Source organism: Petromyzon marinus, chromosome 35 (assembly GCF_048934315.1).
Source record: "Petromyzon marinus isolate PM22_M1 ecotype Great Lakes invasive population chromosome 35, UKy_Petmar_22M1.pri1.0, whole genome shotgun sequence".
NCBI classification, from domain to species: domain Eukaryota; kingdom Metazoa; phylum Chordata; class Hyperoartia; order Petromyzontiformes; family Petromyzontidae; genus Petromyzon; species Petromyzon marinus.
In genome coordinates this window covers 94,627-113,912 of record NC_133701.1, presented here as the reverse complement: position 1 = coordinate 113,912, position 19,286 = coordinate 94,627, and the positions used below count along the sequence as shown (strand labels likewise).

At 44.2% G+C, this 19,286-nt stretch overlaps 1 protein-coding gene across 10 annotated transcripts in view; it reads left to right on the top strand.

The window, feature by feature from the left end:
* The window catches only part of SHOC1 (shortage in chiasmata 1), a 55,642-nt gene that overhangs the window by 15,577 nt on the left and 20,779 nt on the right, over window positions 1–19,286 (top strand). For 6 of the 10 annotated variants that reach the window (XR_012945945.1, XR_012945946.1, XM_076071765.1 and 3 more), the window contains 7 exons: window positions 715–859; window positions 1,670–1,764; window positions 3,193–3,450; window positions 9,093–9,512; window positions 10,674–10,802; window positions 11,406–11,582; window positions 12,563–12,664. Coding sequence is in view for 8 of the 10 variants with exons in the window: in XM_076071765.1 (XP_075927880.1) it covers window positions 715–859; window positions 1,670–1,764; window positions 3,193–3,450; window positions 9,093–9,512; window positions 10,674–10,802; window positions 11,406–11,582; window positions 12,563–12,664 (1,326 nt within the window). In the remaining 2 variants the exon portion in view is untranslated. The remainder of the gene's footprint in view (window positions 1–714; window positions 860–1,669; window positions 1,765–3,192; window positions 3,451–9,092; window positions 9,513–10,673; window positions 10,803–11,405; window positions 11,583–12,562; window positions 12,665–19,286) is intronic. The other 4 variants (XM_076071768.1, XM_076071766.1, XM_076071771.1 and 1 more) reach the window with 4 other exon arrangements.

The following is a 19,286-nucleotide window of genomic DNA, read 5'->3' as shown; positions in this document are numbered from 1 at the left end:
TTGTTGAAAACTGAGTTCATGTATTTGAGCCGAGCTTTTGTTTAAGCTAAGAATAAGCAGTAGGATTCAGGAATAATTAATGCAGTTCTCACAACAAATTTGATAGTATCTAATAGATTGTTGTGAGAAATGTTCTTCAACTCCCAAATGGGCTGAAACGATTATGATTGGTGCTGTACATGCCAGATTTGGTTGTGAGAATTGGTGTTGTTGCTACACCTGCCAATTTAAATGTGTGTGGCTATGTAGGCTGGTGAAGGGATACACAACACAAATGTGAGGATTATTACATGGACTAACTCAAAAGTCAATTATGAATCATATTGGTTGTGCAACTCCACGTGTTTAATTATACTTGTGGCCAAAAAATAGACTTCTGGGCAATGGATGTAGATAATGACCTGATAAGTATTGTAGGCATGGTTGCTACATACAGTGCGAAAGAAGTTCAACATACATATATAGGCATTGCTTGCAAAGGTTTTGCTAATTGAAGGTCTAGTAAGCTACCGGTACTCGGAGACACTTTAACACACAGATAGATTCAACAGTATCATACTATGGTATCCCCTACAGAGTGTATGACATATGAAGGTCCATCCTGGACGTCGTCCCTGCAGGATGTCCATAGGATTACTATTCCTGCCTGATCTTGACATAAAGATTGGGAGCAATGGTCCAAGTAATGCTTTATCTCCCTTAATATTTCACTAGATTTGAATGCAGAAGACTTTTTGTCAGAAAGGTTTTATCTTGAAAGACACATTTTTCACTCAACATGTTCAAAGTTGTCTTGCACTACATCATTTCAGAATGAGATTGCAAATCTAAATATTGAACACATCCCTGAAAATAATAGGTAAGTATTCTCAATATACATCGCAGTGTTCTGCTAGTTTACTGGCTAATTTGTTCTAGTTTATCTGTTCTTTTAAAGATTGTATCCTGAAAATGCCTACAGTAAGTCGTAATATAGTGGAGCTTCTGCTATTACAAATGTTAGTAGAGGGTGCCGGAGAAAAGGTAATTAACATAAACTGCATTTCCCTTTGATCTTTTTATTTAATATTCAGCCCTAATTTATCTTCATCGGAGTGCAGCCATGCTTCTTGATGGTAATGGCTGTTGTCATATGCATATAATGTAGTATGAGAATGCCACATCTACAGTATTTTAAGAAATTGAGTGGAATATGAAATTTCAAATCTAGAATGAAATATTGTGTTGCTCAAAACGGATGGTCACTTTTGCCTTATTTCTCGAGAGATAAGCAGGAAATGTGTAGTGAGGAAGCATTTTATGGTGTGAAAGGTGCTCTATAAAATAAAAGTTTTTTTTATAATTGGGAGTCATTGATAAGTTGGCCATGGAATGTATTTATATTACCATGGCTCCGACATACAAAAAGTAAACTGCCAATTGAGAATTCTATCTATTATTGTGTTGATTATTTCAACACAGTTGCTGAGCACAAAATCAAAGGCCCATGATGTGAAGTGGTCAGCAACAGAAAGTACTAGCCGAATTGTAATAGATAAGCGTTAAAACGTGTTTTTAATTGAGCAAGGTTGTAAGATCTTGGGAAAGAGGTGATGTTGGGAAATAATTATATCACACTGGACTGATAACTGTCGTATTTAAATGCTTTTGTTTTCAAATCTCATTTCAGACACTTCATGTCCAAAGAGATAAAGAGTTCAAAGTTGAGAAGATTTTGGGAATCTGAAATGCAATTTCGTGATATCCACTATTTATTTCTTGCTGGTAATGACAAGTTTTCTATTAAATTACATTGCTGCCACCTTTGAAGGCACAATCCATTTCAGTACTAGATATTTCATTATTTATAGTGGTAACATCTATTTTATCTGTAGAGATTGCAGTATGTAGATTAAGATCAGTTCACATATTTTCACTCTGTAAAACCACCAAAAAATCAGGTAAAGCTGCTACTGGGAGTGCCCTTAAAACGTGTTTAGATGGAACATTGATGTAAGTCGCCTACCACGTTTTCACTGTGCTGAAACGCCCCAGCAGGAAGGGCACACGTCCAAAAACAAATCTTGAAAACATTTTCAGTGTCTTTATTCTCAACTGTATAGTATGCCAGATTTCTCACTATTCTATCCCATATCTTACCATCCTTCAACTCTCCCCGACCAAATCGCCCTTTCCTCCCAAGGTCTCAGGTTATAATATCCTGTTGACAGCATGGTGAGATACGGCTGCATGTCGACGTTTAACAATTGAAATTTTTACAGTAGTGATTAGTATGTGGTGAAAACCAATTAATTTAATTAATGTTGAGAATAGGTTTTCCCCTTTTTTCTGGCAACAAAACAGGTGTTTAAGATGTTACAACACCAAACTGAAACGTTTTACAAGGAATCATGTCTGCTGCATTAACCACAATACTTGTCGTCAGAATGCAAACAAAAAACATTCTCTGATAACATACTCTGATAACATACTCTGATAACATACTCTGATGACATACTCTGATAACATACTCTGATAACATTATCTGATAACATACTCTGATAACATACTCTGATAACATATTCTCATATTTTGGAACTGGCAAAGGAGGTCCCTTAATGTTTTAAAATTATTTGGATAATTGATACTCATAACGTTTATCAAACAAATGTCTGTGAAAAACACGACAAATGTATTGTGGACCTTTGCATCATTTCTGTGCTGTATTCAGTCTTATTACATTCTGCACTACCTCATGAAACATGGACATTCAGTCAACTGCATTTATATTTCTCTCATTGTGATCTACAGATGTTGCCTCGTAAAACATTTGAAAACATATAATTACCCTCATTGTTGTAGTGTATATCCATACATTGTTAAAAATGTACACTCATTCTTATTTAGTGTTTTGTACTACAGTTTTTCATCGAACTAGAACCCATATATAACATAGTGGGTCCTTACTTATAAACATCTGGCAGTTCAATAGCATTGGTTCAAGCTAGCCTAACAGTGATAATGAGACACTGGCTGTCAAAACCGGTCCAGAGTTTGCTTGTATTAAAATAATGCTGAAAATAATGCACTCCCACGAGGCCGTGTGGCTGATTTGATGCGTAAAGGTATATTTTTATGTTAGGGGGAAAATAAATGTGAAGTAAGGTGTATTGTCTTCTTATTTTGTTATTTGAACGTGTTTATATCTTTCAGTTCCCAACGATTTCTCCAGCAACGCTGAAATGAATCCAATAGCTCTTGCTCTTAAACAGCTTAAGCCGTCTCATGCACAAGTTTGTGGAATTAAAGTAATAAATGTTGAATATTTGCAGCAGTTTTTGATACACAAAGCTGTGTCATTGCACACTGCACTGGTCCATGGCACAAGTAGATTTGGAGTCTTGGAAGATAATCGAGCTCCTCACGTTGAGGTTGAAGTTCATAGATCTTACACGACAGAAAATCTTGAAGGTATGCAACCTATTAATGAGCATGTGTTGCTTGGAGGTTAAGTTGTCCTGCTATCTGATCTGTAAAGACCACAAAGGCAAAAAGATAATTAGAAGTGGGAATCTAAAAAGGTAGTAACTTATCAATAGGTACAGATGCAATTCTTACAGATTTAAATTTTGCAAATTGCTTGCTGTAGTAACAGCAGAAAATATGTATCGGTGGCATGCATGACAACACCAGCAGGAGCAGAATGCACTGCAGCATTAGCAGACTGCACAACGCATTCCTATGCTGGATTTGAATACTGTACATGAATATGATAATTAAAATCCCCTCTTATTTGTTACACTTATTCCAATGCTTTTATGAGTAGTGGTTATGTAGGTGGTATTGCTGTTATTGTGAATTTATCTCTGGCTCTTCACTTATATGAACCTTGTGGCGGGACCCCCGGGGTTCTGAATAAACGGAAGTAAAAAACCGTAATTAATTTAAACGCCGCGACCCACCTGGCGCGGATCATGATGTTGTCATGTCGTCCAAGTGCAGCGAGGACGAATGCGCAGAAGAAACAAAACTTTGATTAGCGCATCGTGTAGAGCTCGTTGAGAGAAATAGATTGCCGTATCGTTTGCCTTCAGACATAAAATGACGTCGTAACACAGTTTATGCGAGACCCGGGGGCTTATGGGACCCTGGGGTCCCGCCATAAGGTTCACATGACAACAATCCCTCCATAAAACACATAGTTGGATTTGTATGTAGCCTCCTTTTACTTCTACGACTTCCCCAGGGTCACCCTTGAAAGAGAGCTTATTAGCACAATGGGCCCTACCCTGGGTTAACAAATATACATAAACTAAACTAATGCTTTCTCATTAAACTGATGTAATATATTCTTGGTTCTTTCGGTAAAGTCACGTAGAAGGGAAACAAAATAATTAAAATATAAAACAATACAATTCTCACGACGTTTCGACTGCAACACAAGCAATCATCATCAGGTGTGAAAACCACAACAATAAAATTTTTAAAAAGTGGCGGTTTTTTAACGTTAGCACCACGGATAGCGATTTGACAGTTTGTTCAGATGGATGAGTCCATCTATGTTCGGAAAAGAGGAGGGGGGAGACGAAAAATAATGGATGCGGTCCGAAAGCCACCTTAAGCGTGATCAATCAAGACCCGAAATGGTTTATCAAATCCTTCCAATGATTGCTAAGCCAGAATCCATTTTCTCGGTTGAAATTGTCTCTGTATATATGGATAGCCTCATGAACGAATCACTCATGGTAGCCAGATGGCTTGCAAATAACCTCTGTCTTGGAGAAGTCAATGTCATGTGAACCTACTGAATTATAACAGTGATCTGCCACGGCCGAGGTGTTGGTCCTACCGTGTTTCAGGTCTGCTTTGTGTTCACCCTTCTACGTGACTTTACCAAAAGAACCAAGAATATGAATCCCTGCAGTCACGAAAGCTTTAAATCAAAATCTGATGTAACATCTCTAACATTCTAGGCTTGTGCATTTCCCTATGAAATGCATCAACTTCATTCTCATCAGAGCTTTCTAAGGCTCTCGGCACTGCTTATGTCAGCTTTGTTATTGTTCTTGTTAATTATTTTAATTTTCAGATGCAAGACAATAATCATGATGCTTAATAATGTAATTATTATACTAGACTTGGCTTTTTCTTTATAAAACCTATGTTGTCACACCCTTCATGCTTGTAATTACATTGAAAGACAGAGAGGGAAACACTTGGATTATAGAACACACAGGTTGATGCCATCATCCAAACTGTTAAGTGAGTTGGCGTGGGCAAGACACATCACTAGAAGGGATTATATATGGGTAATGGTCAAGAATAATAACGGAGTGGCAGCCAAGGGATGAAGCATGGCAGAGAGTACGTCAACCGAGGAGATGGAGCGAAAAATCACGTAGTGTGCAAGTGTTGGGTGAATTATTGTATTGCAGGGTTGTAAGAGGTGGTGGCGGCAGCTTAGGAAGGCCTTCATCCATCAATGGAATGTCTGATGATGTTGGACACCCCCATAACCTGAAATGCTCTCCCCCAAAGTAGTACTTTTTTTAGAGGTTTTACTGTAGTCTGGGCTTTGTTGAAATGCAATTAGCATCACACCAGTCTGTGATTCCTTCCTGTGTTGAATTCCTTGAGGAAAGAGATGTGTCTGAGAGTCTTCTTTTAAATCAAGTCAATATCGTTCCTAAATTAACGATTTAGGCTCCACATCCATTTCTTAGACTCCTAAAAGGAGTTAATTATCATGGGACCTCCTTTGCCAGAACCAAAATATGATAATAGGTTTTTCCCTTTTTTCTGGCAACAAAATAGGTCCATCTTCTTTGGTTCTTTTCGTAAAGTCATGTAGAATGAGAATTAAATAATAAATTGATAAAATAAATAACACAATAAAATTCTCATGACGTTTTGGCCACAACACAAGTGGCCTTCCATCAGGTGAAGGGACGAGACTGTCTGGAGGACAGCGCTGGAGCGAACACAGCCAAGCTCAGACCGCGACCTTTAAGCTGTGTGAGAAGAAACAGCGCCTTGACAAAGGAATTAGCATAAAAATTAACATTTAATTGGCGGACTTAGCATGATGAACGGTGTAGAGGGGGTGAACATGTGCAGACCGGCGAGGGGGGGAGGGGGAGTTTACATATTGATGGTGTGAAAAGGGAATTTAAGCTGCTGCGAAAGTTTGGGATACCACTACTTGAAAAAATATACTGTACCATTGAAAATTAGTTTAATGTTTGGTTCGGATAATTTAGCATTGAAATAGCTGCGTGATTAGCTTGTGATTGGTCACAGAAATGGCTATGTTAAAGTCAAAGCCTACACATCCGCAGAGGCACCTAGTAAAAATCAAACAGGAGAATTTAGCATTGAAATAGCTGAGTGATTAGCTTGTGACTGGTCACAGGAATGGCTATGTTAAAGTCAAAGCCTACATATCCACAGAGGCACCTAGTATAAATCAAACAGGAGAATTTAGCATTGAAATAACTGAGGGATTAGCTTGTGACTGGTCATAGAAATAGCTATGTTAAAGTCAAAGCCTACACATCTAAAGAGGCACCTAGTACATGGACCCCAAAGGGGCTGCAACCACTCGACTATCATATAGTAAACCGATGTGAAAAAACCCAAGTCTAAATTACATCAATATAATAAATGTACTCAATATATTCTTCAATAAGCTGAGCCATTAACAGTAACTGGGTATACACGACACTATATAATGAATACCATATAGTAAACCAATAAAAAACTAAAATATAAACTACCTCAATGTTATCAATAAACTCTATATATTCTCCAATCAGCTAAGCTACCAACAATAAGTCGTTATATATCACAATGCTATATGGCGAAAAAATGGGTGGATTCTTATTCTCAACTTTAGCACCACGGATAGCTACGAGCCCCGTTCAGACGGACGAGTTCATCCATGGTCGGAACGGAGGAGGGGGAGAGAGACAGCTGCGAGGCGCTGTTATACTCCATGTTGTAAACCATACCATTAACCGTGGTGTGAGAGGTATTAAGAGTCAATGCCAGCGAAAGAGCTGTGGTCTGAAGGTCATCGTAAAATACAATTAATTAAGAACCGAAATGGTTTAAAACATCTTTCCAATGGTTACTATGCCAGAATCCATCTTCTCGGTTGAAATTGTCTCTGTGCTTGTATATGTGAATGGCCTCATGAACGAATCTCTCATGGTAGCCGGTTGGTTTGCAATGAACCTCCGTCTTGGAGAAGTCAATGTCATGTGAGCCCACTGAATTATAACAGTGATCTGCCACGGCAGAGGAGTTCGTTCTACGGTGTTTCAAGTCTGCTTTATGTTCGCGGATGCGGTCCGAGATATGTCGTTTGGTTTCTCCAATGTAGCTACTACCACAGAGGCACTTTAGTTTATAAACGCCCAGGTACTGTATGTCTGGAACAGCATCTTTTACAGATGGAACCAGATCAGGGATTTTATGTACTGTGTTGAATCGGACCTGGATCGTGTTTATTCAGGATTTTGGAGATATTTTTAGTGACCCCTGCAATGTAGGGTAAGGTGATGGTTTTGAGTGGCTCCACAAGAGGATCCTTCATGACTGGAGTGATGGCTTTGCGGATTGTGTAGTCGGAGTAACCATTAGCCCTGAGAGCCTGATGTACGTGCTTGAGTTCACTGGTAATGTGTTCCTGGTCGGAAATGCATTGGGCTCTATGGTATAGAGTCTTGATGAGGGAGTTCTTCTGGGATGGATGGTGGTGGGAATCCGGTTTCAAGTAAGCATCTGTATGGGTAGCTTTCCTGTAGACAGAGTGGCTCATTGAACCATCATGTCTCTTTTTAATTAAGACATCCAAAAAGGGTAGTTTGCCATCTTTTTCGACCTCCATGGTAAATCTGATGGCTGGGTGTATGGAATTGATGTGGTCGCGGAATTGGTCTAGAGCAGGCTGGCCATGTGGCCAGATGACAAAAGTGTCATCCACGTATCTCTTCCATAAGGTCGGGCGTAGAGTGGCAGTCTGGATGGCGTCAGTTTCAAATTTTTCCATGAATACGTTGGCTACAACCGGAGATAGGGGGGAGCCCATTGGGGTGTTGCCAGAAAAAAGGGGAAAACCTATTCTCGGAGTTAATTATCTTCTTCGTTGGCTATAGAATGAAAGTTACCCATTACGACGTTGTAATACTCTTCACTGTCATTTAGTCGTTATTTCCTCGTATATGTGGTCTACTTTTTCATCGTTGTGACTCGTTGTTGGAACATTAAAAATAATATTGAACTCTTATTGTACTGTACCTAGCCATCCGTGTTAATCGGAGGTGTCGGGGAAGGACAACAAACTAAACATAAAAAGCAGCTCTCAAGAAATTAGTTTTCGATGTATTTCAAGAGCCTCCATATAAGTTGGGCAACTCTATCTGATGCATTCCTGAACCATAAAACTTTATATAAAGGTGCTGCAAGTAGTGAAATTTTTACTCCCTTACCTGGTTAGCAGGAGGTTGTGGGTTTGATTCCAACCCTGATGCCTGTATATCTGGAGTTTGCATGTTCTCTCTCCCCATAGTCTCGTGTATTTTTATCTGGGTCGTCTGGTTTTTTCCCCTCCACATTTAGAAACATGCGTTTAAAGCATTTGGCTGATGTAAATTTTCACATGATAAGCTACTTTGTACAACTATCATTTGTGGCCAGGTCATATCTGAAAAAGCGAAATAGCTCAGTGAGCCTTACCTGGTAAAATAAAAAAAAATAGTTTATAGTTTTAAATAGTTTTATATCGTAGCTACTTGGCATGGACCATCGTGACTATTTGACATGAACTCCCATGACAACTAGTTACCTTATATATTAAAGTTATTCTAACGCCCTTGGCAGACCTATTTAAAAGAATATCCTTATCTGCTTATCACAATTGAATACCTGATACTGATCTTAAATATGTATGAAACTGGTATGAACGATTAGCACGGTTGGCCATGTACGGTGCGAAGGAGATTCTACATACATACAATGTGACTTTTGTACGTTAAAAAAACATGTTCTAACAATTAAAAATACACATTTACACAGTGTAACAAAACATTTTTGTACTGTATTTGTTTCAGCCATAAAACATAGAGCTGAAATGATCAATGGACAATATTTAGATCAATCCATGAAGCAAGCTATGGATTGTAATAATGACCATCAAGAATGCCTTGTGTCAAACTTTTGTAAAGCTGAGAGTTTGCAAATATGTGAAACAAAAGTTGTGCTGGCTGGTCAATTTTCCAATCAGAGTTCAACAAGTTGGTCTAAATCAAACAACAAAATATCTACTCAAATTAAAACTCAGAGAGTCCCTTTGCAAGAAAATGTAAAAGAATTACCAATGCAAGCGCCACTCTTTAGTGATACAAAAACGAACTCTCTGCACGAGTATTTAATATTACAATACAGAAATGAATCCATAAAAACGCCATCTAAGCCATGTTCAGCAGTAATTGCAAGATCTGTAAATTTACCATCTTTTAAAAACGTGAAAGGTAAGCATTGAGAGGTATGCATGACAAACTGTTCATGAACACACATTGTTTTCAGCAGCAACAATTATTTAGGTTGACAAAACCCACTTAAATTTTTTCTGTACAATATTTCCAGCTCAGGTAGTGTTAAGTGAAACATTTGTTTTTTTACTTTTTATAATCTTGTATATATTTAAGATATAATTGATATTGTTCAATTAATTGGAATTCTTTATGTAAAAGATTGTGCTCGCCTGAAGGTGGCCACTAATTTAGTATTTTTCTCATGGCCTTATACAATCTTGTGTTTTAAAATTTGAACATAAAGCGCATGACGTATTCATGGCCCAAGCCGTTGATGCCACCACCACACGTCTCTGCTAACACATTCCACCCTCTGCCAGATTTCACATCTGCACAGTCGACATGCAACAACGTCCAAGATATGCCCCACCAGTATCTGAACATTTTCTCTGAGTTCTCTTTGTTCACCTTTTACTCGTGGAGGCCACTTCATTTCCTGTCATTGCAATCAGCCCCCACCCATCTATATATGGCACACTAGCACAGTAATTATTTTCTCATCGTATCTACAACACCTGCCATGTTCTCTTCTGAACTGCTTTACTTATTCTGTGTTGCCATGAAATTCCCAGCATCCTTTTCAGACACCTGTGCTCAAATGCAGACAACTGAGGCTCCAGGTCCGTGATCAATGCGGTATGAGAGATATAGCACTCCTGCCTCAAGTACTCTTTTCTTTATATGTAGACATAGCTTTATTCTCTTCCAAAGTGGGTTTAAAATCTGATAGATCCATAACACAGTTTTTTTGGGGTTAGATCGTGTAAATATAAATGTTTCGATAAACCCGCCACTACCCGACAGCCAATTAGCAAGGTTTGTCACGTAAACAGAACATACCAAATCGTTACTAGTACAGCACACCGGTGTGTTGGAGAGCAAATCCACATTTACAATCTTGAGTACGACGTTTTGCCAATAATTACAAGCAGTATCATCAGGCGGCAGCCAGATTTGTGGAGAAATCCATTTATATTTACACGATCGAACCCAAAAAACCTGTATTATGGATATTGGTCGCGAAAGCCTACGTGTTAATTTGATAGATATCAACACTTTAAATTAAATGTAACACATTGTATGTTTGCTATACTGCAGTGAATTACGAAGAAAACAAGCCATGTGACCTCTCCATTGTTACTAATCCAGAGGCGGCAGAAAGTGCTGTACTTAAACCTACCCACTGTAAGAAAGAAAAATCTACAGTTGTTGATGTTCTGCTTTCAGGTAAAAAAAAACACTGAAATGTTCGGTAAAACATTGAACTGTTAACGTGACATCTTTTACCTTTTAACATACTGTTTGCCCATTTTATTATAATTTGCATTACGCAGTGTGTTCTATTTAAAGTTTAACCATTGTAAAAAAGTGGCGTTAGCTTGTTTTGGTTTACAGCTGAAGAAACATTGTGCAATAGAAATACACAGCAATAATCGCTCTCTATTGGCAGACGAATGCCCACATGCAGGCTGGTGATGAGTCATCGTGTGCCATACAGGGACAGCTGCTATTGGGGTGCCCTTCAAATATTTGAGATATTAGGGAAGGTGTTTTTGAATTTTTTAGACATGAAAGCAATGCCATATCAATGCAAGGAATATTATGTTCAATGGCTTTCACATTACATACTGCATATGTCACTGGGTATAACGCTGAACTAGCATATGAGTGAATCAGATATTTTTTCTATAGAAATTGTTAAGAAACACAGGTGGGTTTTTGAACCCATGGTCACTCAGATAATAATATAATCCACAACAAAGTATGTGTTATTTTATGAAAAAATGCAAAATACTTCGTCATTAAAGTCTGCTTTGATTCATTCAACAGATGCCATGTGTAATTGTATAAGAATCTTAGAGCTGTCTGCTAGAACAAGCATGGAAATGTTAAGACGTAATATCAACTCATTTATGAGCACTGGGAGTTTCGTGCAGCTTACACCGGACATGATGCAATATTTGGTGAAGATAATAGAAAGGTTTCTCCACGATGAGAAAGAAAGTGGTAAGGTGGAGCATGGTAAATGTTGACTTAAAATGTTCTTTTATTTTGATTTAAAGCTTTCGTGACTGCAGTAATTCATATTCTTAGCTCTTTCGGTAAAGTCACGTTGAAGGGAAACAATAAAATAATAAAATATATATTAAACAATAAAAATTCTCACGTTTCGACCATAACACAAACGGTCGTCATCAGGTGTAAAAAGCAACGGCAAGGAACATTTGAAAGAAGTGTCGGTTTGAATTAATTTATTTATTTTTAAACGGTGTATTTATATATTAAAATTTTTTTATATACATATTTATTATTTTATTGTTCCCCTTCAACGTGACTTTACCGAAAGAGCTAAGAATATTAAAATGTTCTTCTCATTTTGGGTCTGGGAAGGACTTTGATTGTGTATTATTGATATCTGAATGTGCAATATTAGTCATACTTTTGCAATTAAATTATTGATTAATCTATTAGAAACCTACACAATGATATCAACTTAAAAACTAAGCTTTTACAGTCAATATTATAATACATAAACGATGATTGATTTAGGCCACATAATGTGATGGCGCGTTAAACACTTATACACGTGACAGTTTAATTGGTTTGGTTACGTTGTGTGGTGAGGGGTTTCACGACATAGCTCTGGCTTGATAATTACGCAGCCTCATCCAAAAATAAATTATAGTATTTATCTCAATCGTAACATTTCAGAATTGCAAAAATAAATAAAGTGAGGGCTCAAACCACTGAATTATTGTACTCCACGTAAGTTTTTAAGTCCCCACTGATTGTATTTCACTCATTGTTTCCCTATTCAAAGCACTGATTGCATTCACTCATTGTTTTCCCATTCAAAGTAGTTCCAGTATTTATATTATTGCATCTTGCTTAGCAGGAAACTATAAAATTATAACATTTTATGAATTTGTGAATACAATGAGTATCAGTATATATTCGGGATAAATGAAAATATACATTTTTTACAGATGCAGAAAACTATAGAGAAATGCATATGCATGCAGTGATCCTCCATGCGTTGGTAAGAGCAGCGGATTTAATAGTCAACCAGGATCTTTCAGTCGCAATAGGTAATGGTCGATTTGTAATGTTCTAACACTTTATGTTTATGATACTACTTTTTCATAAAGCCTGTCTTCGCCAGGCAAAAGTTTTCACTAACTACTCAAAAAATGTGTATTTTTTTCGCAAAAATAACTAAATAGTTGACAACTTGATTCAACTTCATTTATTTAAAGACATACCCATCGGAAACCGCTCAATTCAAACATTCCGTTCTTTTTTATTACAAAGAACGAACATTTATTAACTAAATACTCTGAGGGGCAGCTCCTATATTTTACCGTTTTCGAATTATTCAGATTTGAACATCATAAAATGCATATTTTTCGTTCAAAACCGCTTTAATCCGAAATATCTCAAAAAACAATAAAAATTTATAATTTTTCTGCTTTAATTGTATTTGCTCTTTAACGCTCTGTCAAAGGAAAAAAAACTGTTATATTTTGAACGGTTTCTGAATGAAACCTACAAATTTTGACTTAAAACTTTCCTGACTGCAGGAATGAATATTCTTTGGTTCTTCGGTAAAGTCACGTAGATAGAAAAATAATAATAAAAAATGTAGTTAATAAAAATAAAACACTAACGTAAACTAGCCTGGTTCTTAATCAGAGTGAGTGTACTTGCAATCTATAATGTAGACTGAAGCCTGGTTATTAAGTTTGGCGAGTGTACTGATGTAGGGGTGCTATGGGGAATAAACACATGACACGGGAAGGTGTGGTTCACCCACACCTTGGTGGCTACAACAACGTCCGCTAAGGCTCCAGTGGGTATAAAGTGCGGGGAGCCAGGGAGCTCGGGGCAGAGTGTGGGGCCCGAGGCTGAAGCAACCAGTGAAGAAAGAAGGCCAGCTAGGTGAGACCCTGGAACTCCTGTGACCGCTGCCCTTTTCAGGGCCGGCACAGCAAGCCAGTGGTGCGGCCCCAGAGCCCCAGAGTCAGAGTCCTTCTAAGGGCCGGTCTGGTCGGCGGGGTGCCGAGATCTGTGCCTAACCAGGGCCGGATCTGATAGCCTCCCTTAGAGCCCTACCCGGAGGAACTGGGAGCCTAGAGCTTAGGCTAGAGAGCCTGGGGTGTGTTCCTGAGTTATACGGGTGGAGGGGCCGCTACCCCTTCTAGTGTAACCCTTGTTAAGGTTTAAATAAATAGTGCTGCTTCTATTCTGCCGTCTCCGTGTCCTGGAACCCACTACAACTGGTGTCAGAAGTGGGGTTAAAATGGACACAAGGAGTACAAACCGATCACAGGAACCCCAGGAGGAGGACGGCTCGCCTGGGATTGCGCCAGAGGCCGCGGCCGACGATCCTGGGATGTCCCAGACGTCCCAACAGCAGCCGCCGCTGGAGGAGTGGCCGCCGATGGAGGACGGGTTGCAGGCGGCTCACTCTCGACTGGCTGAGCTGCTGTATGCCGCGGCTTCCACGCTGGAGGAAATCAACCGCGCGGGGCTGCGGGCGCAAAGGCGGCAGAGAGACGAACGCCGTTCAACGGCCATTCCCGCCGAAACACAGCCACCAGATTTCGGATTTGCCGCCATGACAGTGTCCGCCACGGCGATTGGAGGGTCGCAGCGCCACGTGGACGCTGTGGGCCAATCAGCGGTGGTGACGTCATCACCAACGGACGCCCGCTGTCAGGACCAATCGGCGGGCGCATCGTCATCACCTGCGCGACCGCCGATGGGTGTCCCCAGCCCCACAGACACCGGTGGAGAGGCCGGAAATGGCGCGCGGCACCTCTCAGAGACGAAGCCATCGTTTCAACAACGCCTGCCGGTGTTGAAGGAGTTCGTTTCAGACGGCGGCGACTGGGGGGCCTTTCAACGCCGCTTTCTCGCTCATCAAGAGATGGCCGGCTGGACGGACAACGAGGCGTTGAGTGCGCTACCGGCCATGCTGGACGATGACGCCCTTGCTACGCTCATCACAGCTCCCAGATCAACGCGATCTACGCTACAGTCGGCGCTCCAGGTCCTCACCATAGTCTACGGGCCATCGTCGGACTGCCGCAAACTCTTCCACGAGCGGTGCAGGGGCCAGAAGGAGCCACCGCTGGCGTATCGCACGGCTCTCCTGGCCCTCGCAAAAGCGGCTTTCCCGCGGATGGACGGCGAAGGGGTGGACGCGATGGTGACGGAGAAGCTCCTGGCGTTGGCCCAGGAGCTACAGATCGTCATCGTCGCAGAGGACGACGCGGACATGTGCTCCTTGCGGGCAGCAAGACACATCCACGCGCACCTGATAGCGCAGCGTCGATCACCTCTCGTCCCCAAGGGCGCAGCTGCGGTGTGCGCTGGGACGCCGACCATCCCCCCCTCCGAGGAGGTCTTCGCGGCGGGTCGCCCGGTGGAGTGGAGATCCGGAGGGAGGCCGGCTCGGACCACACCGGATCGCCAGGAGCACCCCAAGGCGCTCATCACGTGCTACAACTGTGGCCGCAAGGGCCACGTGGCTGCGGAATGCCGGGCGCCTCGTCAACGACAGCCGGGACGGTCGGACGGCGCTCCAGCCTACAGGCCTCCGCATCGCAACCCGGCAAGTCGCGGCACCCCACATGCTCGGCCTGTGCACACACCTGTCCCCACCTCGCGCGTTTCGGTGTACGGGCCTCGGGGTACGCCCATTGGGTTGTTGGGTGGCGGCGGGGTCGAGAGGGTGCTCGGGCCGGGGCAGTGGACGGAATTGGCCCACCGCATTGTTGCTGCGTCGGCAGGCTCGTCCGTGGTCGCGGGTCGCATTGACGGGGTCGAGGTGCGTATCCTCGTCGATACGGGAGCTTCGGCGACCATTGTGTCAGACTTGATTTATAATATTCTTCCCGTTCAAAGCCGCCCCTTGCTCCCAGTCACCGTTCCGTGTTACGCAGCGAACGGGGGTTCGCTGGGTATCATAGGCCAAATTCGAGCACAAATTTGCATTGGCGATATCAAACTCTCCGGGCCGATATTAGTCTCGTCCTCGCTGGCGGTTCCGTGCTTGTTGGGGACGGACTTTTTGGGCAAAATGCCGATTAAAATTCTAATTGATCAGGGTTGCATCGAGCTTCCCTCGGGCCGACGGGTAACATTCCTGCCTTCCCCTGTCACCTCAAGGGCAGCGTGCGCGTCGATACAAGCGTTCGTCACTCGGATGGTGCGTGTACCTCCCGGGGCGCAAATGCTCGTGCCCCTTCGCTTGCGTCGGCCTTTCGTGCCCGGTGTTCTGGACCAGGGAATTCTGTTAGGGCCCTCGAGGGCTGGGGAAAACGGGCTGGATCTGGTGGCCGCTCAAACGCTCGTTAAGGGGAGCGATGACCCGTTTATCCTCGTCCTTAACGTTGGCGTACAGACGGCCGTCGTTCCTCAGGGAACTGTGCTCGCGCACGCGACACCGGTCCCCGTGGTAGACACGGTTATGGGTAATGTGGGGACCGATCCTCTGGCTCAACCGCATTCTGAGGGGGACGATAGTTGGATGGACACACTATGTTCGGGCACGAGTGATCTGTCCGACTCCCAGCGTGCCGGCCTACGCACCCTTCTGACGGAATTTTCCGATGTTTTTAGTAAACACAAATATGACATTGGGTGCACGAAATTGTTGCGTCACCACATTGACACGGGTGACAATGCCCCGGTACGCCAGAATCCCTTTCGGTTAAGTCCGGCCGAAAAAGATCATGTCAAATTGGCAGTGGATGACATGCTGGCTGCAGACATTATAGCCCCTTCCACCAGTCCATGGGGAGCACCCATAGTGCTTGTCAAAAAGCACGATGGGTCCTTGCGATTCTGTGTGGATTTTCGCCGCCTTAATAAGATCTCCGTGGCCGACGCGTATCCACTTCCCCGGATGGACGAATCTCTGGATGCTCTGGCTGGCGCACGTTTTTTTTCTACGTTGGACTTGTTATCCGGATTTTGGCAACTCCCATTGGATGATGAGTCCAAGCCAAAGACTGCGTTTCGCACACCACACGGCCTATTCCAATTTAACCGGTTACCTATGGGATTACACTCCGCTCCGGCGACATTTCAGCGCCTTATGGAACTGGTTTTGGCTGGCTTACAGTGGAACGTCTGTTTGATCTATCTGGATGACGTCATCGTGTTCAGCAAGACATTTGACGAACACCTTTTGCGCTTGCGCGCCGTGTTCCTCAAAATGCGTGCTGCGAATTTGAAATTTAAGCCGCAAAAGTGCCACCTGCTACGGGAATCCGTACGCTATTTGGGGCACATCGTCAGCCGCTCGGGCATATCCACCGATCCCGCAAAGACGCAGTGTGTCAACTCCTGGCCAACCCCCACCTCGGTGGCTGAGGTCAGGAGTTTCATTGGATTTGCGTCTTATTACCGGCGGTTCGTCGCGGATTTCGCGACCATTGCTAAGCCCTTACACGCTCTGACGGCGAAGGGAGTGAAATTTCACTGGGGCCAGGAGGAGGAGGTCGCTTTTTGTTCCCTTCGCGACGCTCTCGTGCGGGCCCCTCCATTGAGCTACCCCGATTTTTCGGAACCCTTCCTGCTCGATACAGACGCCAGCAATACGGGCATTGGGGGTGTGCTCTCACAGGTGATCTGTGGTGTGGAACGCGTCGTGGCTTATGGCAGTAGGGTTTTGTCTCCGGCGGAACAGAGATACTGCGTCACGCGTCGGGAACTCTTGGCTATTGTATTTTTTATGCAACAGTATCGCCCATACCTGTACGGTCGGCATTTCACTGTCCGTACGGACCATGCGGCATTACAATATGCCTTGCGGGTGACACAGCCTTCGGGGCAATTGTCCCGATGGCTCGAAATCCTTCAGGATTATGATTTCACGACCACATATCGGAAGGGTGCTCGGCACACTAATGCGGATGCGCTGTCTCGCCTGCCGCCCGCCTCAGATTGCGCTTGTCTCAGGGGATCGGGGCGTTGTAAGCCGCCAGAGGATAGCCCCCCCTTAGATATCCCGGTTCTCGCTGCTGCCACTGAGGACCCCTTGCCTGAGGGTCCTGTCGGGGAGGGAGGTGCGGACTCCTTGCTGGGGTTGTCCGTTGCTGAATGGGGGCGCCTCCAGATGGAGGACGCATCCCTCCTCGCGTTGCGTCGTCGCGCAGGGGGTTCCGTGCGGGGGGTCGCGGGGATTGATTCATACGGGCTGCTCCAGGGGCTCCTAATGCATTGGGATGGGAGGGCCTGCCGTCACAGGCTTGTGGTGCCATCCGCTTTGCGGGGTAAGGCCGTTTGGGCCGCACACGAGCGGCTTTTGCACCTGGGGACCCACAAGACCCTTGCCGTGCTCCAGCTGGATTTCTTCTGGCCGGGTATGGCAAGGGATGTGGATGACCTCCTGGGTGCATGCACTCAGTGCGCCCAACGAAAACCACCAGCGAAAGGCGCCTGCCCACCGCTACAATCTATCACGGTCTCTCGGGTTAACGAACTCGTCGCACTCGATATATTGGGGCCCTTCCCTGCGACCCCTAGGGGTAACAAGTACCTGCTGGTTGGCGTGGAATATTTCACCCGATGGCCTATGGCATGGCCTCTTGCTAACCAGTCAGCAGCAGCCGTTGCCGAGGCCTTTGTCCAGGGCTATGTCCTCGACAAGGGTGCTCCCGAACGGCTGCTGACTGACCAAGGGAAGAACTTCTCTGGCGTCCTTCTGCACGAGGTGTGTGCGCTTCTTGGTACGAAAAAGATTCGCACATCCCCCTATCACCCACAAACCGATGGCATGGTGGAGCGGCTGCATAGGACGCTCACATCTATGTTGTGTCACCAGGTGTGTGACTCCCAGACCGATTGGGACCTTCACATTCCGGGGGTTTTGGCCGCCTATAGAATGGCTCCTCACGCGGCAACCGGCTTCTCGCCGTTCTTTTTGATGTACGGTCGCGACGTTGACCCACCAATTGCGAATCAGCTCCGCGTCTCGGAAACCAGCAGAAAATCGAAATTGGCCGACCACGTTAAATTTAATATCCTGAGGTTGACCGAGGCGCGGGAGGCAGCGGCCCAAAACTCTTCCTCTCGGCAGAAGGCCAACGAGAGGTTGCGATCGCGCCAATCACGCACACATGCGTGGAAGCCAGGCGATCAAGCCTGGCTGCACTGCCCTCAGGTGCCGTTGGCAACCTCGGCGAAATTGTTGCGGCCTTGGAGGGGCCCTGTGGTTATTGTGAAGGTTATGCGGCCGCAGTGCGTTCGTATCCAGTGGGGGAAACGCCGCTGGTACGTACACCCCTCGCGTCTGAAGCCGTTTGTGGCGCCGCGCGTCCCTCCACCACATTACACAGGCCGAGCATGTGATGTCTCCGCTGACTCCCGGACGGCGTCTTCGTCACCTGCCCTTGATGCTTCGCTAACTGTTCCACCTTCAGGCGCCTCAAGAATGACGGCTTCCAGCGCGCCTGCGCCACCCGGTGGGGACGGAGTTTGCCCTTCCGGGGTGACGGAAGACGGTGCACCTGCACAGCCGGTGCCCACTGCCGGGCCAACCGGACCCTCCCCCTACGATGGACCCGCAAATCGGACTCGCGCCAAAATGCGCCGCTTGTTGTAAAAATGGTTCTTGTTACTCTTGTTGTTCACTGTTAAGTTTTCTTGCTGCGTTGATGGGGGGGGCGGGTACAATGTATATGTGTATATAGTGTAATT